This window comes from Macaca fascicularis, chromosome 9 (assembly GCF_037993035.2).
Source record: "Macaca fascicularis isolate 582-1 chromosome 9, T2T-MFA8v1.1".
In the NCBI taxonomy this organism is placed as follows: Eukaryota; Metazoa; Chordata; class Mammalia; order Primates; family Cercopithecidae; genus Macaca; species Macaca fascicularis.
Window position 1 is genome coordinate 118,917,640 of NC_088383.1, and position 25,299 is coordinate 118,942,938.

General features: G+C 46.4%; 1 protein-coding gene across 11 annotated transcripts in view; it reads right to left on the reverse strand.

Annotated features, from left to right (window-relative positions):
- Window positions 1–996: 996 nt before the first annotated feature.
- The window catches only part of XPNPEP1 (X-prolyl aminopeptidase 1), a 62,526-nt gene continuing 38,223 nt past the window's right edge, over window positions 997–25,299 (reverse strand). For 9 of the 11 annotated variants that reach the window (XM_065521393.1, XM_065521390.1, XM_074002676.1 and 6 more), the window contains 15 exons: window positions 25,089–25,232; window positions 23,284–23,379; window positions 21,100–21,181; window positions 19,373–19,583; window positions 17,790–17,879; window positions 17,092–17,142; window positions 15,257–15,315; window positions 15,048–15,125; window positions 12,021–12,092; window positions 9,822–9,882; window positions 7,923–7,992; window positions 6,863–7,036; window positions 6,085–6,161; window positions 4,832–4,930; window positions 997–1,539 (listed from right to left, as the gene is read on the reverse strand). In XM_065521393.1, coding sequence (XP_065377465.1) covers window positions 1,411–1,539; window positions 4,832–4,930; window positions 6,085–6,161; window positions 6,863–7,036; window positions 7,923–7,992; window positions 9,822–9,882; window positions 12,021–12,092; window positions 15,048–15,125; window positions 15,257–15,315; window positions 17,092–17,142; window positions 17,790–17,879; window positions 19,373–19,583; window positions 21,100–21,181; window positions 23,284–23,379; window positions 25,089–25,232 — 1,493 coding nt within the window. In that variant the 3' untranslated portion in view covers window positions 997–1,410. Of the gene's footprint in view, window positions 1,540–4,831; window positions 4,931–6,084; window positions 6,162–6,862; window positions 7,037–7,922; window positions 7,993–9,821; window positions 9,883–12,020; window positions 12,093–15,047; window positions 15,126–15,256; window positions 15,316–17,091; window positions 17,143–17,238; window positions 17,880–19,372; window positions 19,584–21,099; window positions 21,182–23,283; window positions 23,380–25,088; window positions 25,233–25,299 lie in introns of all 11 variants that reach the window. The other 2 variants (XR_012418198.1, XR_012418197.1) reach the window with 1 other exon arrangement.

Here is a 25,299-nt window from a genome sequence, read left to right on the forward strand (position 1 = left end):
CTAGTTTAAAAACAATATAACTATACAATGGAATTCTCATTAAAAAATAATTAGATCTAATGTATTGCCAAGTTAAAAGATAAAATTGTATACATACAGAATGATCCACTGTTTGTAAATGTGGTATGTTATGTTCATATGTGGCATATTCTTTTATACATATACAACTAATCCGTATTTTAGTGAATTCTGAATACAAAAAAAGGAGTCAGCAAAAATCTAAAGCAGATAATAGTGGTTATACATAAGGAGTATGTCAGCTTGGATTAATAAAAAAGCAGACCCTCAAACAAGGATTCGCATGTAAATGGTTCATTCAGGATGGTACCAGGAAACACTAATGGGACAGGGAGAAAGTAGGACACGGAAGAGAACAAAGAAAACAAAGGGTTGGTTATTGAGCAAGTTACCATGGTGGGCAAGTGGGGCTCAAACCCACTGGAAAACCCTGAGTGACAATGTAAGACACATCTCAGATATCCTAGCCAAGGGATGAGGAAGTCTATTTGCCCATCCCCAAACACGATGGTCTGAGATCTCAGGGACATTAACTCTCCAACCCTTGGAGCTTGCCCCACATATACAAGTCAAAAGAAATCCTACAGAATGGGAGTTGCAGACATTTGTCACAGAATCCTGCCTACAAGTAACAGAACAATGAGAGCTGTGGCCATGTAGGTAAGACACTTGAGGCATCTACTATAGGGTGAGTTCTGGAAAACTGACTTTTGACATAATTTTTATTGTGTTTTGCATAGCAGTGACACATTTTAAAATCAGAAAAAAAAAACTGAGATAAAAATACCATATTAGGTTTTCTAGAGAAAAGAAAAAGCTTACAGATAAGCCCCCAAATGTGCAGCAAAGCCAGGGGTCTCCTCTCAAAGGGGCCCTACCACCTGGGAAATGTCTGCCACAGAACCAGCAGCCCTGGAGATCAGCTCACCTGACATGCTGGGGGACAGCACCATGAAGAAAGAGACAGCTAAGACAAAGCACAGTTTTGACATTTTTATTCACTGATCATAAATATAGTCTCATGAGCATTAAGGTGATCATGAATGATGTACTAGCACCTGGAACATGACCATCATGGAGCACTCATTGTTTCCCCATCACTGGCCAGAGAAGTCAGGGCAACTCCCTTTCATCAAGTGTTCGACTTTGGAGGGGCCCTCCTTCTGGTGCAGCAATTTTATTCTTGGCTCGTTCTCAACAATTAAAAAATCATAAAAGACTCAGTGTTTGCAATAAAATATCAAAGAGGATAAGAAGATTTTCTATTCTTCTTAAAGTCTAAAGTAAAAAGGGGAGGTAGGGAAGAAGGAGAGGAAAGGGGAAAGATGTCAGGGATCTGCCACGTTTCTTCCTTTCCCCAGACCATTTTGTAAAAACAAAACCAGGGAGGTATTAATGCTGTTTGGAGATGGGTTGCGTCTCTCTGATAAGCCACTCGAGAGCTTCCTGGCGGCCCTGTTTCTGCAATTCCTTCCCAATCACGTCCCTGCAGGTCAGGTGGTAATTGTTGAGCCAGTCGCACTGCAGGGGAGAGAAGGACAGACACAGTATTCACCACCCCATCTTTAACAACTGGATAAACAGGTCAACAGCAAGGGCCCCCATGTGCTAAGATCACAAGCTGAGAGAAAAGGTGTGCAACACCCTTTCTCCTTACTCACAGATGAGTGTTTTCCTTGTGTTCAGTTTCCCTGGAAATACATAGGACCAGACTTCATGGCTTCTGGTGAAAAGGCCCCCAGAACAGTTTACTATTATAGACAGTAGACTCTAAGCTCCTGCTCCCACCTGTGTGGCTTCATTCCCTTACACCTGAGCCATCCTGAGAGGCGGTAAGCTGGGGAAGAGCCCCTGGACTCTCTGAGAGCTCCTACTAAGAGAGACACCCGAAACTGGCCTGCCAACACACTGAGCTACATATCCTATATCCACTGAAAAAGCTGAATAAAAAACTAGGGTCAGTCAAGCCCATGAGTGTCTTTTGAGTGTAGCTGCCTAGATGAACCCAAAACCTGCGGTGGTTAAAGACTGTGGTGCAGCAGAGTGGGGCTGGGAGTAAGCTTAGTTTTCAGACTCTCAACTCAACATGCCACAAGAACAGGAGACAAAAAAGAGAGAGAAAGGAAGGACCTGCTGGCAGGACTTGGTGCCTGGGCAGGGGCTGATCCACTAGACATGATGGCAAAATCCCCCTTGGTTGTACAGGGAAAAAGGTGAAGTCTGGAGTGAAGCAGGTTTTACCAAGAGGACAACAAGCCACTCTCACCACTGTCTATGGGGTAGCTGTCTGGAAGCTGAGGAGACCGATAGTGCCACGGGTGTGGTTGTCATAAATGAGTCAAAGGCCATTTTGGAGGGCAGGGATGTTACAAAAGTACTGGCTTCAGGGACTACAATCCAGCCAGGTACCAAAGCCCCGCTGGCTTTAAATAACCCCAGCTGGGGTCAGGATGGGCACACAAGCCCATTAATTACAAAGGACTGACGGCAGACAGATAGGGTGGTGTTACCAACTGGCTGTGACCCAGCCAGGGTTCCAATGCCTACTGAGAAGAGCCTACTAGCCTACTAGCCCCTTCTGGGAGTCAGGGAAGTGATGGGGGCAGGGGACGATGTCAAAAGCAGGCAAACTGCTATGTGTCCACAGCAAGGCCAGCAGGGCTACAAAGCAGCCTACTGGCTAAAGCAGCTCAACAGTAAGGCGAAGGCAGCATCCTGGTGTAAGCCTGGGGCCACAGCCAAACTCCCAAAGCCCTTTTGGTTGAGAGCAGGGAGGGAAAAGTGGGAGTGTGGACAGCCTCGGCGGGGCCTGAGGACCATCACAAGGCCCTGACAGTCTGCAGCTGGCCATATTCCCATCCGAACAAGGTCCTTTGCTGCCATCTGGTGATAAGAGATGAGAATGCAGACCCCAACCAAAAAGTCCCTAAAGTGACTCCAAAAGACAGGCTAAATAGTAAAGGGCAAATGACCAGATATTTTAAAAGCCAGGTATTTTAAGAAGACATTATCTGCCCCACAAAGAGTAACTGGCCGAAAGAATAGTTCAATGATGTGGGCATGCAAGGTGCAGGAATGAACCACAGCATAACACAGATCCCTGGTCTATGTCCAATGTCACGGGAGTAGACTGATTCTTTCTCCTTCAAGGAAAAATGGCCTCGCTTAAACTTCCTCATACACTACTTCCCTGGATAAAGGGGAATGTCATTGGGAGAAATGCCTCCTGATGGGTACACTTTATGTGGACAGGAAAGACAGCATGACCTAGAATTACTTGGCAGGAAGCCACAGCCTTGGACTCCAAGAGTACGAAATGACGTATTACTGGAAAGCCCCTTGCTAAGTCCCTGGAAGCTGTGCCCAAGGGCCATTACAAAAGACACTGGTTCCTATGGGGCAGAGGGATTCTAAGCAGGGTGGCTCCCATGCCCACCTATGTGTTCTCATTTCCTCTCAGCTAAGGCAACACTTACAGGGGCTAGACAAGAGCCCTGGACACTGGAAAGACTCTTCCTGCTGAAGAGACACACTGGACACTGTGCTGACAGGCTGAGTCTCCTTTTCCACATCCATCTGCAAGCTGCATAACCCACCCAGTATCAGCAGGGCCCATGTGGGTCCTGTGAGTGCGAATGTTCAGCTGAACCAAGGGCACGGATGGTTAAGCAGAGGCACTCAAGCACAGAGGAAAGCTAAGCAGGAAGTGGGTGGCCTTTCTCGTCACCCACCTGTGAGCTGGAACAGGCAGGAGGCTTCTAGCTGGGAGAATCCCGTTCCACAGCTCCTGTGGAAGGGAAGGTCCTTGACCCCCAAAGACCCTTTCCTTTATAGTGCCAAGAACAAGGCCCAAGCGGGCACCAGTGAGGAAATTTTCCTGCCTTGAGAGGCACTCAAAGGCCAGCGGCTGCCTCAAATAACAAAATCTTATTCCCAGAGTAAACCACCGTGCTTACCCTGCCTTCGGCTCCCACCAGTCATTTGCTTTTCATTGAAACTTCTGACCCCTGCCTTGCTCTGGAATTTGTGTCCTCCTGGCTTCCAGTTTCCTGGTTTGGGAACTGTTTTGTCTGTCTAGTGCTAACAGTTCCTACCCCATTTCTTACCCTTGTTTCTGCTCTGACCTTGATCATCTGTGTGACTCTTCAGGCCTTACTCATGTCCCCAGGACTGCGATCTCACCTGGCCTTACCAGTCCAGGGTCTGAAGGAGTTAAGACCCATAACCCTCTGAGCTAAGCAAGTAAGCACTGTTGTGCCCCAGGCTTTGTGAAGGGTTTCACTGCCCCAGAGTGACCACAGTAGTAACCAAGAAGGGCTGGTACTATCTTTCTCCTTGTCTGTGTGAAAATGGGACACACGATAATAGATTTTGCTTTGCATTTCATTAAAGTTTCATGTAACACAAGAAAACAATCTGGTATGTACAGTGGCCAAGAGGCCCCACCATCCATCTGGCTTCTTGTAGGGAACACACATAGGCTCATATTTGCTAAACACGCCTCAGTGCAGCTACGGAGGAACAGTGCAGCTAAACAGTGGCGTACGAGTTCCACCCACAAAACCCTACAGCCCTAGAATGGCTGTGGGGAACAGGACTATCTCCACCTGGAAGCCCAACAAATACAGGAAAAGCTCAAGAGTCCTCAGAAAACCTAGGGCTTTCAGACTCAACTGGCCTAGACCTCTAAATTTAAAAATTACAAAGTGAAAATGAATTAGAGAATTTAGGATTTAGAGAATGGATTAGAACTATTTAGGGTAGTCTCCATCTCCCCTAGTAACATGCCTGCCCACCAAGACTTCCCCATTACCTCTTTGTCTGTAAGAGAATCCACATCTATCATTTTGGTCTGAATTGGAACCAAAGTTAGAGGTTCAAAGGTCAGGCTTCCCCGGTTATTAAAATTATACTGTGGGAGAAAGAAGAAAATAGACGTTTTTACTTTACTGTGCTGAAGCACCATGAGGTCATTCCATCAGCATGCCATCCCTCAGAGCCGGGGTAACTGGGAGCCAAGATGCGGTGAGCTGGTCACCACTTTTCACAGACACACAGGAAACCTGATGCCACTTTCCAAGAGCTCCTCCAGTGCGCAAACAACGGCCTGTGCCATCAGGAAGGGCCAAACAAAGGGTGCTGAGGGGCTCCCAGCAGCAGTTCCACAAGGCTAATGTCTACTGTGACAGGAAACGGGGGCAGGGCAAGGGGGTGTCTGGGCTCAAGGGCATCTCTGGTTTTGATTCTCCAGGATGCAAGGGTGTAAGTCCTCAATATCATTTTTTTAACAGTCAAGTGTGTGGCCTGCCTTGACCCAGCCAGGCCCGTCAGGCGACAACACATCTATCCACTGGAGCACACAAGAATATGTCGGGTTTCTGTTCATGGCAGCTTTTGGGAATAAGATGGGAGGTCACTTCCAAGAATAGTCACTTCCATGCCAAAGCAGAGAGCACATCCCCACAGTCAACCTCCTTGCTGACACAGGAAGCTACTTCCCTCCAACTGTTCAATTCCACCAATGGAGGAGGCACAAACAGGTCTTTTAGGTAAAGCCTAGGGCCTAAAACCCTGCAGCCTTGGTAACACTGATGAGGGAAGAGGGTGAAACACCTGTCTTGTATTGCCTTTGAGGCTGACCCTTGGATAACTCAGGGTTCCTCAACTTTACCTAATAAAAGTCACCTGGGGAGTGTGACAAAATTACAGCTTCCAGGCCCCCCACCGTGGAGATTCTAGGGTCTGGGATGGGCCTGGAAATTAGCACCTTGAACAGGCATCCCCAGCAGAAGAGACAACAGGCCGCCTATAGGAAACTGTGAGCCCCAAATTATGTGAAGCAAGCATCAGCCTGATGGTCCGTGAATCCCAGTTCTGGATCCCAGTTCATTAAGGATTTTCTTTCTGGCTGTGCAGGCAAGGAGTGTGGTTTCCAGGAAAGTCCCTGATATCTGGAGAAGAAGGCTCCATGTTGGCCCCAGAATGGCATACTCTTGGCTCCAAAGACATTAAGTCTTCATCTTCCCACATTAAGGAACAGGAAAAAATTTTTTAATAAATACTCACCTTGGTCTTCACAGGAACCACAAGAACAACATTCTCAATGCGAATTCCAAAAGCCCCATCTTCATAATACCCAGGCTCTAAAACAAACCAAATCCCAAAAATGAGAAGCAGCCCACGATGATGATGTCCACAGAGAGAACCTTTCACTCCTGGGATGACTGCCCTACTCCAAAGGAGAAGAAACAGGTGAAGGGCCCACTCTATCCAGTGTAAGAGCCCAGAGATGCTACCTTCTCTCATATGGCCACTTTTTTATAAGCATTTGAGGTACAGAAAGCTAGACTCTGAAGTCCCTGCACACTGGCTACGGGGTAAGGAGTACAATAACAATGGATCCACTAAATAAATCATGGTTCACATCCATAAGACACAATAATGAAAACATTAAAATATATTTACAAAGACTTGGCAATGACCTGGGGAAAGCAGTATATCAAGTAAGAAAGCAGAACATAGACAAGACGCCCAGTATGATCTCAGTGGTTTTTTTAAAAAATGATATCTACATATCTGAAAGACCAAAAGCTAATACAGCAAAACATTAAGTCATGTTTCCCCTGAGTGGTTAGATTGCAAATGATTTTCATTTTCTTTTCACACAGTTCCCATCTCGTTTTTTCTAAAATGAACATGTATCAGTTCTATAATCGGAAAACTTCATTATTGTTAGAAAGGGAAAATTATTGCCAATTTAAACTAATTAAAAAATAAAAAACAACAAATAGCTTTCAAAAAGGCTCAAGGATCCATGCATGCCCCATATGTGATGGATACTTACCATCGGTGACAATCATGCCTGCCTCCAAGGGCTCATCAGAGAATGTTTTGTAACTGATGCCGCAAGGACCCTCATGGACATTCAAAAAAGACCCAACACCATGTCCAGTCCCGTGCAAGTAATCTAGGCCTGAATCCCATAAAGCTGAACGGGCAAAGGAGTCAAGAAGGTGACCTGAAAGATAGAAAGAGCCACTTAATGATATTTGTACAGAGCTTTAAGACATTAGATTTATTACGTTTGGCTCCAGAACGTGAAACAGAAACCAATAGGTAAGTTACTGGAGGGTTCAGATTTCAGCACAGCACAAGGAAGAACTTTCTAACAATCAGATCTCCTGAGGAACAATCAGTTCAGTCCGAAGCTAGGCAATCATCCATTCAGGATGCTGGTGAGGTGCGACAGACACCTATAGCACACAGAGGCCATAGAAGACACGGACATTCCCTTCCCAGCTCTTCGACCCTAAGGTTTCAGAATTACAAAGATGAGACTCTAACCAGACTGCAAGCAGGCAGGCAGGCATGACAGATGAGGCAACTGAGGCCTAGGGAGATGAGTACACGTCTCATCTACCCAGAAGCAAGGCAGCCCAGGTCTTGTCAATGCCCAGTCCAATGCTCCACCTACCAGGCCTCAAGCAAAGTAGTACATAGCTGAAGTCAGGGTCCCAGTAAAATAAATCCTAAGAATCCAGAAAGGAAGCACTAGCTCAGTACTAAAGGCCAGACAGGAGGCTGCACCAACTTCCACTCAGGCCCTGTGACCTTCCCATCTGGTTTGTCCTCTCCTGGGAGCCATCCACATGTGTCGTTCAATACCTAAGTGGTCAGGAGAAAGGTGCACAGTGGGTACTGGGCCCAATCCTAACCCCAGCTCCCTGAGGCCTCTGGGCTCAGTCAGTGGGTTCTGCAGACTCACCCCATGAGCACCTGGCTGGGCCTGAAGTGGGCTGGGGACCTCACAGTGAGGGAAGGACATGTTCTTTCACTCAAACATAGACATATTTGATTCTCGAACAAGAAAAAGAGCCTGCCATGTGACAGAATGCACCACCTACCTTTGGTTCCAGTCGGGAAAACAGCTGCACTCACAGCTATATGGCCCTTGAGGACATACGTGAAGCATTCCTGCAAAGAAAACCCAGGGGCATGTTGCAGAATGGGGACAGATGCCTAATCCTGTAGTTTTCTGGTAGTTCACAAAATCCTGCCTGCTAAAGTTTTTAGCAATATCACAGAGACAACGTAAGTAAAAAGAAAAAAATCTGGTGGAAAAAAAGCCTGGCCATGGGGCCAATTTCCCAGAAAATCTTGAAATTCAATTTAGTAGAAGAGCACTGTCAGAGAGATGACCCCACAGGACTTTATAATGAACACTCTGACATACTCCATCATGTGAGCCTTAGAAAGAACGGAAAAGTAATAAAAAGTACTGATGACCCTAGCTAACATTTACTGAGCGAGTCCTCTGTGCCACACACTATTGTCAGCACTGCATGTTTGATCCCACACTTCGCGATAGAGGCACTACTGTTATCCTCGCTTCACAGAGATTCAGTAGCATGCCCAGATCACACAGTGCGGAAGTAGCAGCATCTGGCCTTGGGGCCAAGCAGTCTTGCTTCAGCAGCTGTGCTTCCTACCACCATCCTATCTTCAGGGGTTATCCCCACTGTCCGGACAAGAGAAGTGCTACTCAGAAGTGTAGCGGCTTGCCAGTAAGGTGCAGAGTCAGGACTAAAACTCCTTTCTCCTCAGCCTGATTGAGCTCTTTGAAAAGCACAAAAAGAGTCACACCAAAATAATCCTAGACGCAAGGTCTAAACTCTTCTAAGGCACTGGTGCATACAAAGGGACAAGGCAAGGGACCAAGACAATGAAACCTGCCCCACTACATTGCATAAAACCCTTTTCCTTGGATAATCTTCCTGAAGGAGCTCCTTTGGACAAACGGATTCATTTAGGTGCTCAATCAGCATTTGCTGAGCAGTGACTATGATCCAGGAACTGGCTGGGCTCAAGGGAATTCACAGGCAGCTGGGAAGGTGAGTCCTTTTATTCTTATTTTTATGGATGGTGACTGCTTTGTTCAACGTCACAGAGCTAGTAAATGGCAGAGAAGCTCTGAAGCCAGGTCTCCAGACCCCTGGTACACATCTCTCCGCCTCACAGCTCTCTTTCCCCTTTCCATACCAATCATACCAGAAACTTAACAGAGTCTGTCATTTCGGAAAGTTCCCAGAGAGTTAAGCCTGTAAATAAGAATCTCGAAAAAAGAAGGGGGTGGCCTTCAAACTCAAATCTAGACACTGCTTATAAAGCATATATTTCACTATCTCATCCCCAGCCTCAAAGGCATTTCCTGACTCAAGAGAAGGCCAAAGCTATTATATTTAAACTTGCAACTGAGCTGCCCTAACTGCAGCAGAATGCTTTAAAAATTTCTCCAAATGTCTTACTCCAATAATTAATTACATGAACCTCGTGAAGCAGATAAGCCTGACTCCACAGCAGTGAGTAATTTTACTACCCCACATGTAATTTTTACTTCTTTATACTATCTCTTTCCATAAAAGCAATGCTCTTCTTAAGAAATCAGAGAGGGGCCGGGCGCGGTGGCTCAAGCCTGTAATCCCAGCACTTTGGGAGGCCAAGACGGGCGGATCACGAGGTCAGGAGATCAAGACCATCCTGGCTAACACGGTGAAACCCCGTCTCTACTAAAAAATAGAAAAAAAACTAGCCGGGCGAGGTGGCGGGCGCCTGTAGTCCCAGCTACTCGGGAGGCTGAGGCAGGAGAATTGCGCGAACCCGGGAGGCGGAGCTTGCAGTGAGCGGAGATCTGGCCACTGCACTCCAGCCTGGGCGACAGAGTGAGACTCCGTCTCAAAAAAAAAGAAAAAAAAAAAAAAAAAGAAATCAGAGAGGACCTCTTAAGGTTTTGGCCTCCACCTTACCTTCTCGTAGGCTGTAGGGGTCCCAAAATGCATTGTCCGCGTTACATCTGTGGTGCCATCCCTTTCCAAAAAAAAGGACAAATTGGTTTCCCGTCAAAATAAGCTTTAAGTCAAATATGACACAGGTAAGCATGCAGACAAGTGAGAAGCCCCACACAATACTGGTGGGCATGTACAACAGCACAGCCATCTTTGAAACTAGTTTGCAGTTCTTTAAAAGGCTAAACATAGTCACGATATGACCCAGCAATTCCACTTCTAGTTATATATCCAAGAGAACCAAAAACATACATCCACACAAAAACTTGTATATGAAAGTTCATAGCCACATTATTCATAATAGCCAAAAGGTGGAAACAGTTGAAATGTCCAACAACTGATGAACGGATAAACAAAATGGGGGACTATCCACACACTGCAATACTATTCAGTAATAAAAAGGAATGGAATACTGATACATGCTGCAACATGGATGAACCTGGAAGACATTGTGCTAAATGACAGAAGCCAGACACAGAAAGCCATACATAATACAATTCCACTTCTATGAAGTGTCCAGGATAGGCAAATCCATAGAAACAGAAAGGAGAGTAGTGGTTCTCCAGGCTATTGGAAAAGGGGGGAGTGACTGCTATTGGGTATGAGGTTTCTTTCTGGGGTAATGAAAATGTTCTAAACTTGATTGTGCTGATGGCTGCAAAACTCTGTGAATATACAAAAAAAAAATTAATTGTATATTTTAAGTGGGTGAATTACATGGTACATAAATTTTACCCCAATAAAGTTATTTTTAAAAATGAAACAAAATGTGAATGCAGGGATGGCTAAATAAAGTGGGAGTGACGTCAGCCCCTGACACACACATTCTTGGTCTACAGCGTAAGGGCTGCTTCACGAGAGACACTATCATTGGGGTTATGAACAAGACGCAAGAAGGCAAAGAAAACAGGAGCCCATCTCTAGCAAAAGAGGGCCAAAACCCAACTCCTCCTGTTAGAACAGCAGGGGGATTCCTGGACAGAGACCCTAAAAATATCCAAGTACATATCTTAACACATACTAGACTATATCCCTGACATAGAAAGGATAACTTCTAGAATTCTGCTAAAATTTAGAAGAGAACAAAAGTTTACACCATTACCAAGCAATCCTTAGCTCTAGGCTGATATTATTAACACCCCTGTGTCCCAAGGCCAGGCATGGCTGCCACATAATTGGCTGAGCTCATTCAATAATTAGGTCCTCCTAGGCCGGGCGCAGTGGCTCAAGCCTGTAATCCCAGCACTTTGGGAGGCCGAGACTGGCGGATCACGAGGTCAGGAGATCGAGACCATCCTGGCTAATACGGTGAAACCCCGTCTCTACTGAAAAAAAATACAAAAAACTAGCCAGGCGAGGTGGCGGGCGCCTGTAGTCCCAGCTACTCGGGAGGCTGAGGCAGGAGAATGGCGTAAACCCGGGAGGCGGAGCTTGCAGTGAGCTGAGATCCGGCCACTGCACTCCAGCCTGGGCGACAGAGCGAGACTCCGTCTCAAAAAAAAATAAATAAATAAAAAATAATAATAATAATAATTAGGTCCTCCCTTAGCCACAGTCCCAAATTCAGTGGGGAATGGAGCAGCATTAAAAGGCCTTGCTCGTGCTCTCCTAACGCAGACAGGGTCTATTCTTACTCCTTCTCATGGGTTCCGTATCTAGACCCAACCATATATTGGGTTCTTCTCTGAGGAACTTTTCCAGAGAAGACAGCTGTGAAAGCAGCAAAACATCGAGAAGGGAATTCAGAAATCTGGCGGCAGCCCTCATTTCTCACCCATTCATTCAAAATGAATCCCCGACTTCGTAAGGCCCTGGGGCAGCTGCAAGTACAGGGAACCGGCAGGCGGTTCATGGGCTGGGGTGGAAAACTTTCAACGGTTCCAAAAGCTTGCTTTATTTCACAGTTGTTTAATTATATTTTTAAAACTTCCGGCCAAGGACTGTAACATTTCTATCAAACAGTCTTTTGTGAGAACAGAGTCACAATTGGGCTATTTCAAATAGGGGTGAAAAAAAGGACAAGACACAGGAATGATTCCATTAGTGGCCAGCACAGGGTGTGATGACCAGCTGAGTACTCTCAGCTGGAGCTCAGCTGTCCACCTTCTCAACTGCCTTGAATCACAGAGTCAAGTTCCACAGCAGTCCTGGTTTACTTACTTGTATTGAGCACCCGAGTCAATGAGGTACACCTCATCCAGAGACAAGGTCCTATTCGTCTCAGGGACTGGCCTAACAAAGTTAATTAAAAATTAATTATTCCACAAATGTAAACACTTAGTGAATCTGGGAGGAGGACACACACACAAGAGCTCTTTATACTATTCTTGCAACTTACATAAGCCTGAAATCATATCAAAATAAGTTACCCAATAAATGAATTATTTCAACTAATATTAAACTTCTACTTTTCAAAAATCCAATCAACCTATCTCCCCAACTGAGATAAAGAGCTCAAGAGGGGAAAAATAACACATTTCTTTATGTCTACCTCTGTTTGTGTCTGGAATAAAACAGGTGTTCAAAAGATAATTGTCAAAGCTAAAAAAATGAGAATCCTTAGAAGCAACAGGACCTAGCTAGAGTCCTGGGAACTGGGACAGGAGCAGCCTGGAGTCACTGCAGACTTGCTTGTCTCTGGGAGCCCCAGGCCCCTGCCTCAGCCTCCAGGCCCCTCCTTCAGCCCTGACCCCAGCAGGTACCTCCCCACTCGCTTCCCTGCCCACTGGACAGGCAGGAGTAAATGTCTCAATTTGGGAGAAAAACTAAAGGAATTTTGCTGGGAAAAGGAATGGATCATGATATTCTGCTGCTGGAGCACTTTTTTCAAACAAACATGAGGTATTTTCCAAAAGTGATCGCTTTCCCCATGCCATTTTCGAAACAATATCACTGCACTGGGAAACGCCCGAAGGGATGAGAGCACTCCATGCCTCTGCCCTGCAGCTGAAGTGAGGTTGTCCTCCATCTCCAGGTACCACCCCCTCTTCAGCAATAAGGGCACCAGTCCACATACAAGCTGAACAACTGAAACAGACAACCGGTGCCCTCCAGAACCCTGCCTCTAAACAGGCTTCCAACCACCCACAATGAAGAAGTGCCAAAGCAGAGGCAAATTTCTTCCCCACTGGCATGGAATTGTTTAATGTTTTAATTATACACAAAATTCTAGGAGAGTATCCAGCCAGGAAATTCATCCTGAGTTAAACAAAAACTGAAGTCCCTCTGATATTTTTAGGCTGGAACAGAAGCATTAAGCGAGGGAACTGTACTGTCACATCTGTGACTGTCTCCCACACACAGCTTCAAAATCTGCCCCAAGACGAAAAACTCTAAAAGCAATTATTCAAAGGGGGAAAAATGTGTGCCCAAGCACAGCACAGAGAGACAGTGTTCCTTCACTGGCTGTGCATATAACAGATGGGGAAGCACAGAACTCAAAATACCCAATGCAAAGCAAAGCGGTTTGAATCAGGCAGAGCCGAGGCTGAAGCCCAACGGCCACACCTAATGACATTTCCCACCATCCTGTCTTAGGATCTGTCAGTCCTGTCAGTCCTAAACATATCAGTGTCCCTCTGTCTCACAGGGAAGGGAGGCTCGGCCCTGTGGGTCCATGGGTTCTTGTAGACCATGTGGTAAAAATAGCACATACTGGGATGCCAGGCTTCAGGCTCTGGGAGACAGGAAGAGAGGGTACTCTCCACCTAAAACAGGTTGCCCCACAACCTAGTGCTAAGGTTTTTTGGTATGCAACTGACGGAGCTCACAAGATATACAGACTAGTACAAAACAACTGCTGTTACCAGGAAAGAAAACCACTCAAAAATTCCAGCCATGGGTCAGGCACAGTGGCTCACACCTGTAATCCCAGCACTTTAGGAGGCTGAGGCAAGAGGACTGCTTGAGTCCAGAAATTCGAGACAAGGCTGGGCAACACATCAAGATCCTCATCTCTACCAAAAAAAATGTAAAAATTAGCCAGGAGTGGTAGCACACGCCTTTAGTCCCAGTGACTCAGGAGGCTGAGGCAGGAGAACTGCTTGAGTCTAGGAATTCAAAGTTGCAGTGAGTCGGACAGCACCACTGCACTCCAGCCTGGGCAGCAGAGCAAGACCTTGTCTCAAAAAAAAAAAAAACAAAAACAAAAAAAAACCCCGCCGGGCGCAGTGGCTCACACCTGTAGTCCCAGCACTTTGGGAGGCCGAGACGGGTGGATCACGAAGTCAGGAGATCGAGACCATCCTGGCTAACACAGTGAAAAACCCCGTCTCTACTAAAAAAAATACAAAAAACTAGCCGGGCGAGGTGGCAGGCGCCTGTAGTCCCAGCTACTCAGGAGGCTGAGGCAGGAGAATGGCGTGAACCCGAGAGGCAGAGCTTGCAGTGAGCTGAGATCCGGCCACTGCACTCCAGCCTGGGCAACAGAGTGAGACTCCGTCTCAAAAAAAAAAAAAAAAAAAAAAAACCCGCTGGGCGCGGTTGCTCACGCCTGTAGGTTGCTCACGCCTGTAATCCCAGCACTTTGGGAGGCCGAGGCGGGAAGATCACGAAGTCAGGAGATCGAGACCAGCCTGGCGAACATGGTAAAACCCCGTCTCTACTAAAAATACAAAAAAAAAAAAAATTAGCCGGGCGTGGTGGTGGGCGCCTGTAGTCCCAGCTTCTAGGGAGGCTGAGGCAGGAGAATGGCATGAACCTGGGAGGCGGTAGAGCTTGCATTGAGCGGAGATCGCGCGACTGCACTCCAGTCTGGGTGACAGAGCGAGACTCCAGTCTGGGTGACAGAGCGAGACTCCAGTCTGGGTGACAGAGCGAGACTCCAGTCTGGGTGACAGAGCGAGACTCCGTCTCAAAAAAAAAAAAAAAACCCAGTCATCAAGATGCAAGGGCTATACATACAGTTCCTGCAGCTTCAAAAAGGAAAGAGGGACACGGACACCCAGCTGACTACAATGTAGAGAATGCCAGTGCCATACTGAGCCTAAGAGGAGGCTCCCAAAAGGCAGAGGCTTGGGGATTGGGAGAAAAATAAAACCTTAGAGGTCTTATTTCTCTTCATTTTACAGTCTCAACAGACAGATGAAGGTGGGCACAGAGGCCTCCGGTAAAATAATGTCTCTCCCCTGCTCAGGCTCCTGTGCAGAAGCAGCAATGCCCGGCAGCATGCTCCTCCGCATGCCTTACGCGTAGTGAATGATGGCGCCGTTGGGTCCCGTACTGGAAATCGTTGGGAAGCTCAGGTCCACAAAGTCTGCCTGTTGTCTGTAACAGAAAGACAGAAGCAGAGTGGCTTAAAGGTTTTTACTGTGCTAAGATTCAGGGCCCTTCCAGCCTCATTCAACTTGCAAGAAAATCAGCACGAGGTTCCTGGGTCCCCCCAAATGGATCCTCACCTGCGAAACTCCTCAGCTTTGTCAGCAGCTGAGATCTCTGTCACACCACCTTTGGGAACCTATGAGAAAATTGCTTATAATCATCTGGTGAGATAAATCCATGTGTGCCTCTTACAAATTAGAGGAGATACTTTAAAAGCTTACTTTTTCCTCAATTTCTTCATCCCAACTGCCCAATCTACAGGATACATCCTCAGCAAGGGAGAACTCCCAAAGGTTCTCACCAAAGCTATCTAAAATATAACAGTTTCTATTCATTTAATTTTTCACTCAACTATTGTGCTTCAGTATTTTATCCTAAAACCTCCCAAAACAATGTATCTAAGTTTAAAAATTCAAAAGCATCCCCTCCTAAGAAATCATCCTAAGAAAATCATTCTAGAGAAATAAAAAAGATAAATGCAGAGATACTACTGCAGGATTACTGATAACAGCAAAAAATTAAAAATAACCCAAACATTTAAAAATACGAGGACTGGGTTAGTAAATCAGTATAGCCACTAGATGAGTTTTCATTTGGATCCTTTTTTAAGGCCTCAACGTACATGGAAAATGTTCACACTATGAGTCTAAGAGAATAAAATAAACAAAACACAAAATCGTATCTAAACCAGGTGTGATGGCTCACACCTATATTCCTAGCACTTTGGGAGGTCAAGATAGGCAGATCACTTGAGCCCAGGAGTTTGAGCCTGGGCAACATGGCAAAACCCCATCTCTACAAAAAAAAAAAAACAGAAAAAATCAGCTGGGCGTGATGATGCACTCCTGAAGTCCCAACTACTCGGGAGGCTGAGGTGGGAGTATCACCTGAGCTTGGGGAGGCTAAGGCTGCAGTGAGCTGTGATCACACCACTACTCTCCAGCCCATGCAACAGATGAGACCCCATCTCAAAAGAAAAAAAAGAAAAAGAAAAAAAAAATGTATCTGCATACTAAGAGACATGTAAAAATAATTTATATTTTTAAAAATAATTTAAGGCCGGGGGTGGTGGCTCACGCCTATAATCCCAGCACTTTGGGAGGCCGAGGTGGGTGGATCACGAGGTCAGGAGATCAAGACCACAGTGAAACCCCATCTCTACTAAAAATACAAAAAATTAGCCGGGTGTGGTGGCGGGCACCTGTAGTCCCAGCTACTTGGGAGGCTGAGGCAGGAGAATGGCGTGAACCTAGGAGGCAGAGCTTTCAGTGAGCAGAGATTGCGCCACCGCACTCCAGCCTGGGTGACAGAGCAAGACTCCGTCTCAAAAAAAATTAAAATAAAAAAAATAATAATAATTTACATAGATGAACAATCACCAGAAGGAAACATGAGGAAAAAAGTTACACTGGTGGGAATAAAGACAATATTTTCTTTTTCCAATTAAAGAGTTGTTTATACAGTACTTAAAGGGAACATGATACTGTTTAACAACAGCACAGAGAAACCACCCTCTTGCCAACTAGAGCAAGAAATTAACGGCCAAGAGTCAATTTAATATAAAAAGGTTCATGGCTTAAACTGAAGTTCAAAATGTACACAAAGATCTTTTTCTCCTAATATAATCAGCTTGCCTATAATAATAATATAAGAGTCATTTTTCCTTATAATGAAATTCCACTTAGTTATGATTCCCTAACCCAAAAAGCATCCACTCTATTATGGAACTTCTTTCTTCATTCTTGTTACTATTTTCATAATTAAAGAATTTTGAAATCTACACACACCAAATTTCCGGAGAGTATTATTAAAATAGAGCCCAAAAATTTGATGAAGATCTCAGACCTCATGGTCAGCAGAGGTAGGTCTGAGTAATGTATACCCACATATTAAACAAAGACTAAGAACCAACCTCTTTCTCCAGCCAGTTAAAGAGTTCACAGAGGGCAACAGCATCTTTAATCTGTGCAAACAATGGAGACATTTTTTTAAGTTGTTACTGAAAGTCACACGACCAGATTCAGAGCCTAGCCCTAATGCAATACTGAGAAGGCTGTACCTGCAGGGTCACACACCATCAGCAACCAGAGCTTTACATGTGGACATTTCTGGGAAGCCGGTGTGTGCAGCAACTCCCATTACCAGGGAAAGGCTCCTCTGCTATTCGGTAGTTCAGGTACAATCAGGAAAGGCCCCACCTCAGAGCACAGGGAGCTCCTCCAAAAGGTTAACTTAAAGGTTAAGAACCCTACAGGGGCCAGGAAAAAATAGGCCACTATCAAAAGCCACCTCTGAGCCCAAAATCTTTTGAGACCCATCCTTTGTTCTGAAACACAATCTGGCTCTTTTATGAGGCTTCATCAACAACATGTCATCACCATCATCTACACTATTATCATCAATATCTCCTTTTGTGTTGTGTATTATACTTTGTAAAGATCTAATCCATCAAGTATTTTATTTCATTCCCTCATTAACTCTGGAAGGCCAGGAGGCTGAGGCTCAGAGAGATTCTAACCTTGTGCCAGGCTCAATGCCACAGAGGAGGTGAAGGAGCCAGGCCTTCTGACCACCTCACATCCCATCTTCTGCACCAGCTCCTCTACTCACGTGAGCCCGCCTCATGCCTTCTGACTCGGCTGAATTCTTCACAGCTTTGGCGATGCAGATGGGGGTGTAAGGCATACAGCAGCGGTGGTCCTAGAGGCAAAGGGCAGTAGGGTGGGAAACCAAACCTGCTGCACCCACACAAGACCAAGGCAACAACCTGTTTGCTCAGCAAAACTTACTTTAGACCAATCATTTGAAGAGCTCCCCCTGGGGACCCACACAGCTGTCCCCTGGGGCCCCAACGACCTGTACCTTTTGATTGATGACCCTGAGCTTAAGCTCAACCAAAAAGAGTAGGTACATCAAACAAGGTGTCTCTCTTCCATCCCTCACTCCCTTAGCTCTCTGAGACTGCTGGCTGCCTGCCATCAGCAAGACACTGCTTTCCAAACCACTGTGGCTGTGGTTAGAGTTCACTAACCACTGAGAGCCTGACCGAAATCACCCTTCTCTTGCTGTACAAAGGGGGCTTTTTCTCCCTGTCTGGTGATGCACATGACCTGATGAGTGAGGTCTCCTGCTCCCTCCCTTCCCACCCAGTGGTCCTATCTCAGCTACTGATAATGATCTGATCTTAAAAGGCTAGAGAAGACCCTTTCCAATTTGAGAACAAGTTAAAATCCAGCAGACGGGGCCTCAGCACACCTGACACTTGCACAGAGCTTCTCAAATTGCTTTCGTGATCTTATCTCCTTTTCTCTTTCCAGAGAGAGAGGAGAGAGAGAGAGGAGGAGTCACACTGTGTGTGACGGTGGCAGGGGTACAACGGCAAGCCGGATCTAGACAGCCAGGCCTGGTCTCTTCCCAGGATGGCCCACTGATCAGTGGAGAAGAGAGAACATCACTGGGCTTGCCAAAGGCCACTTGGCAGCCAGAGGCCAAGGGCAGGACAGTAGAAAAGCCTACCTCTAAAGAGGCCTGGATTCCAGTCCTATCCCAGACCCTAATTAAAATGAGGCAACAAGTGTCAGCTGCTTAGCACTGCCCAGCAAGGGCTCAGTAAAGGGCAAGCCTATCACTATCACTTGAATTTGACAAGTTCCCAACTCCCCAGTCCTCTCTAGGCCTCAAGTGTCCTTAGCTATAAAATGTGGTGGGGCAGAAGGAGGGGGTAGAGAAGCATTTCCCAAGCTTCAAGCATTCTCATACCACCTGCACAGTTTTTACCCTAGCTTCTTATCCACTGTACCCTTATTCACTTAGTACTTTTCTTTAAACCATCTTTAAATAAGCTTTATTAAACTCAACTTTATTTTAAATAATTATAATATCACGAACTCCTGCTAGTTATGGTTTTTCTACTATATGCTAAATGCTGTTAAAACAGATAAATTTAAGTAAACCTAAATAATAATGTGTACCACCTAAAATAATCTCTCATGCCACGCTCTGGAAAACACAAGACTCAACAAGCAATAAGGGCCCTCAGGCTCTTGATATGGCTCCAGCTCTAAGGCCTCATCCAGGGAGACCACAGTTCTGATCCAACAGGCAGCCTCAGAAGTCTGCCTCTGCTCCAAAGACAATACCAGAACTGGGAAGGGGGTGGCAGAGTTTAGATGGACCAAAGTGGGGTCACCAACCTTGGGGATGGCCTCGCTCACAGCATAGCTGGCCTTGTCGCTGACCCACACCTTCTCCCTTGGGGAGAGATCAGCACACAGGGCCTTGAGTTCGCTCAGGATGGACTTGTAGGGATGCACCTGGATCCTGTATTCGGCCTCCAGACCCAAGTCAAGAAGCAGGTGCTCCTTCACACTGGGGGCGTCTATGCGGTCACCATCAATGAAGAGCCTGCAGATGGAGGACAAGTGGGTGGCAGCAAAAGGAGGCAACATGAGTGAGAGGGTGGCAACACAGACACACATACATATCAAGCTCTGTTTCCTGGCAACCAAAACCAAGCCCCTTTTCTCTCCTCCCCACTCCTTTCCCAAATCCTGCCCTCCAAGCTGCATTCCCTGTCCCTGTTTATGTTGTCATCATCCACCCAATTCGCCAAGCCAGGAATCTGGGCAGTGTCCTTCATTGATGACCCTCTTCCCGTCCTTCATTAAGACCTTGGGACCCACAGCCTAAATCTCCATCTAATCTGTCCAGCTCAACTACAGCCTCGCCCAGTCACCACTCAGGTTCAGGTCCCACCATCTCTCACTTGGGTTAGTGCCACAGCCTCTAAGTCTTTCCCCGTCTGCCGATGTTTCAGTCATAATATTCTTTACAAGTTGTACGTCTAACACGTGGTTCCCTCTGAAAAATTCTTTCAGCAGCTTCCCACTATTCTTGTTCAGAACAAGAACCCAAGCTCCTGAATGCGGCCCACAAGGCCTTTCTTTTCTGCGGCCCCTGCTCACATTCTGTCCTCATTATGTTCTGACCTCACTGAACCACTTCAGGTCCTCCACATGCACTGTGCTCTCTACTGCCCAGAGTCTCTGAAAATGCTCTTCCCTCTGCTTGGATCACGGTTCCCCGCTCCTCCTCACCCTGCCATTCACCTGACTCACCCACATTTATCCTTACTCTCTGCTTCAATATTACTTTCCCCAAGAATCTCCTCTGATCTCCAAGTCTAGGTCAGGCCCCTCTCATAACACCTGCATCCTTCCCACAAGCAGACTGGTGCCCACTTATGTGCCCAAATACTTTAGAAAGAGGACATGCTCATCTCCCTGACTCCAACCCAGGACCCCGTCCTGTTTCAGTCACCATAGCGCCTAACAGAGACCCTAAGCACATCACTGGCACTTAATAAATGTGCTGTCTTAATACAAAAAGCTATTTAACTAGAACAGTAATGAAAAAAAAGGCTATAAGAAATGCTTTGAAAAAATAAACTGACAATTCAACAAAGCGTAGCTGGAGGGGTTTTCCCATATTATTTTTGACCTTCAAAATGACTGGGTTTATTTGCATTGTGGACCCAGAATTGTACAGTTGAACATATATACCCCTTTACACTGGCTGCTAGAAAGAGAATGTGTGGCCTGAACAAGACCTTGCAGCAAAAATGTGGTGAACTAACCTCACTCCAGCTTGGTCCTAACGTCCTCACCTAATTGTTTTTCAGTCTCACAGTACTACAGACACTTTCATGCGTTTCAAATCATTTTGGGGGCTCAAAGAGAGGCAGGATATAAATAAACACCTACTGCTAAGGAAGACAAGAAGGGAAAATGTTAAAAGGGCAAGAAAAAAGCAGCACATCAGTGAACTAGCAGGCAGTGATGGGTGGGCCAGGACCAGAAAGGGCACACCAGGGCTCTGAGGAGCTGTGGAAGGGAGTTCCAGATGCGAGGCAAACACTCACATGATTATCTCTAGTCCTATGATTGCGTAGGAGAAAAATACTGGATTGTGCTCCACATCTGATCCTCGGAGATTAAATAGCCCTAGAAAAGAAATCAAAGTCCCTGTCACCTGTCTGACTTAAGATTTTAAGGGGTCGCTTGTAGGGGGAGGGAAGAGCTTCAGCTTGGAGTCCAGCTGCTGTGGAAGGATTCAGTGGAATCGCACAGAAAGGCTGGGAGCCTGACTCCTGTTTGGTTCCACCTCTGAACTGCAATTGCTCATGTCCACCACGTGAGGGCACCAGAGCTGTTTCTCATGCTTCCACATCACTGCCGGGAGAAGGGAATAAAAGCTATTAGTCAAAATCCTGAGAACTGCCCCCACAAGCAGTTGAAATGCAATCCGCCTAGTGGCGACCTGCCAGGCCTGGCCTTGAAGCCGACAAACCTCTAGCACTCCCAAATAAAAGGGAAGGAGACAAGCCCTCTCTCCCTTCTGAGGCAGATGACCTAGGGTAGAAAAACTGAGGCCCTCACACAAGGGAAGCCAGGCAAGCCTCCTCTGTAAGGGTCAGTGAGCCCCATGGAGACGGAGCTTCCTGTCAGAGGTGGAAAGAAAAGCAGTGAGTCAGCGAGGCTGCAGCTCGCGAATGAAATCAGAGCCTGCAGCCCACCCATGGGTCTGCCCCGGCACCACCACTGGGTGGAGGACCTGCGGACAGCCAGTGGCAGTGATGTTGCTGAACGTCTGAGAACTAGAGAGACCAGGAGAGAGCACAGTTCTGGTCCCACGACTTCCAGCTTCCATCACTTGTTCTCATGAGGATCAGAGCAAAAAAAGGCCTGGGCATTAAACGTACAACCTCTATTTTAAAATAATGGCTTCTCAAAATAAAGTGATGAGGCAACATTTTTTACCTATCATACTAGCACTTCTTAAAAAATGACAGTACCTGGGGTTAGGGTGTGGCAAGATGGACAAATTCAAATACCAAGGTGCAAACTTTCTGGCAGGCAAAGGGCAAAATGGGTCAAAAGCCCTAAAAGCCAACCAGAAATAGGAAGAAAATTATCAAACACTAAGACATAGATTCATGAACCAAGATTTTCATGGTAGCATCGTAATAAATTATGGGATTACTGCAAATAACCCAAAGGTCATCCTTAGGGAAACAGTTAAATAAACTATGGTATAACCACATGATGGAATATTTAATACTCACTTAAAATTATGCTTATATATGCTTATAGTATACTGATACAGTGAAAAAAATCAGGCCATAAAATGATATATGCATAGAATATTGACACTGATTATCTCTAAGTAGCAGAATTTATAGGTGATTTTTTTCTTCTTCTTTTTACTTCCTCTGCACTTTCCAAGTCTTCTATCATGGGATTGTGTTTTTGTGACAATCGGGGAGAGAAAAAAGTTTTCCATGTGTTTTTCTCTGACGCTGAGGTCATTAAGTTAATTAAGGATGTAAGTCACTGATACACTTGACAATGTTTTGGGGATGGAAGACGCAGGGATTGAAGAGAGAGGACACTGCAGCAGGGTCTCATTCTCTAGCGAGAAGGCAAAAAGAGAAAGCAGTGCCTCTCCTCAGTTGCCCTGGGTCAAATCGACTCAGAAACCAGAAGACAGGACAGGAAAGTTCAACCAGATTCCATCAGGTTTTAGATGAAAGAAGGTGCTGAACAATTGCATGAAGGTGGGTTAAGGTCTAAAGATTGAGAAACTTGCTATTAAAGGGCTTGGGGAAGAACTTTCGGTTCCTCGTTTTCTGAGGTAGAAACGTTCCCAGAACATTCTCACTATAAAGACCTTAGGAACTACAGGACGAGTGTAAAGAAAGAAGGCTTCTGCTATGATCCCACTTCTACACCTACAGAGAGGCTGACAGACATAAAATATTTGTAGGAAATGCCCTTCCTTAGAGGTGCCATGGTCCTGAGGGACTGGCCAGAGGTGAGCATCACCCAGCTGTAATACTGCTCTGGGCAAGCCTCACTCCCCTCCCCAATTCCCTGTAATTCTTTCTCCTTCATCCTAATTGGCATCTCCTATACCCATTTGGAACATAGTCTTCTGCTTATTCCCTGGCCACTCAGAAAAGTTGAATGGCATGAACACACAGATTCCCAGAGACCCAAAGGAGAGATCGGGTAACATGCCCAAACAGCGAAACCAGAGCACTCACACGCAATCTCATCCAAGGCAGTGACCACAAACCACATGACGTTCCTCTCAGCCATTTTCAACCGAAGGTCTGCAACCTTGTCCTTCCAGGAGATGCCTGCAAGAAACAAATGTGCTTTAACTCCAGCCCTGGTCCCAGAAAGCAGTAGGAACCCAGTGAAAGAACCTACCCCAAACATCAGCACCACTTCTTACAGGGAGCACGCTATATTTACACAGACAGGAGGCCTGGATTCAAGCCCTATATAAGAGGTGTCCAAGCCACTTAACTGTCGTGAGCCTTGATTGCCTCACCAGTAAAATTCATTCATTTACGCATCCCACAAATGCCTGTGTAGCATCTAGATCTGCCAGGCATAGATACATGCCAGGCACTCTGCTGGTCACTGTGGTTACAGCTCTGAGCCAGACCCGGTCCCTGTCTTCATGGGGCTTATAATACAGAAGGGAAGACAGACAATGAAACCAGCAATTAACACACTACTGTAAATACTGATGCAATAGGGGACACACAGGGAGCTACATCGACACACCACCCAGCAGAGGGAACTCACCCAGTCTCAGAGGTCAGGGGAACGGCACCCACCATTTGATGCTCCTGGGGCTGCAAGACTTGCCTTTCAGTGCTAAGACCTAGGAATTCCCTGCAGTCTGACTCACTGGGATTACCACTTCCAAATCACATTTGCCCTTTTAGACACTGCCAAGGCCTCCCTGCTGCTCTGCAAGATGAAATTGTGGTGCTAGAGGAGCTCACTCCATTGCCACCACAACCACCCTACCAGGGCAATTCATAACTCAGGGAACAGCCAACTGGGTGGGCATCTGTCTTATTCACTCAGCACCTTGCACGGCGTCCTGCAGATAGTAGGCACCCAAATGTGTACTGAACAAAAGCTTTATCAGCAACATTTGCTCTCCCCTCTCCTACAAGCAACAAGTCAGAGCTTCTGCTCTAGTGAAAAAAATTTCAAACCACGCTGATAGAAAATATTTAGCTGACCCTGGGCCACTCACTGGAGCCATCCTCCCCGTTCCGCAATACCCCTCTGGTGAGGATGTCACACAAGAAAGCAGGCTGGGGGCTGCCCCCACACCCAGGTCTGCTTTGAAGATCAGTTCGGGAATGCTGTTTAAAACTTGGCCCAGGATCTAGGCTGTCATGCTTTCTTCCCAGGACCCCTCTGGGCAACCTGCCTACATTCCACAGCCATCCCCCATCTACCTCTGTTTCTACAGCAAGACGCCCTCCCCTGCAGCCCCACCTCCAGGCCTCTCCCTCTGCCCCTTCACTGCTTCCTAAATCCACACAATGGTTCAGAGAACACGCTGCTTACCCAGCACTATCACGCAGGCCGGGGAAACACACCCACACCCCAAAGCCTCTAAAGCAGAAGGTAAAAGACAGAGGACAGAGGCCTAGGAAGGTACATCTACAAATGCTGACATAAGAAGGGAAATGGAACCTAGAAACCTCTATGCTCTATTTCCAATATCAAATATGTTCGAGTGGCAGTTAGCAGCTGAATGGTAAAAAAAAAAAAACTCAGTCCTTTCAGCAGCACCCAAAAAGTCACCCAAACGAGCTTTGCAAAAATAACCAAAGCCAAACTAAGTGGCAAGTAGGTGGCAACAGTGGAAACAAATAAAGCTCCTGCTTCTTCAAATATCCCATTGGGGCAGAGGAGGGCAAAATCCTCCCGTCAGCTCAAACTCAACTTGGATTCGGAGGAAGAGGTTGGAGACAACAGCAAGAGGTAAGGGGACAATGATGGGGGCCCTGCTGGGTGGAACCGTGATTCTGACCTGTGTAATCCAGGCCCAGTGTGAGGAGAGGCTTGCAAGGGCGCTCAGGACGGTCTGTCCAGATTTTGTCAACGAGGTTCTCCTTGACAGGAATGAGGTGGTGGCCGGCACTTCTCAGAACTTTGGCCATTTTCTTCCAATAATCTGAGGAGACACATTGTGGCCCAGCCATGAGCCGAACGCCCATTGCAGCGGGGCAGGCAGCAGGGCC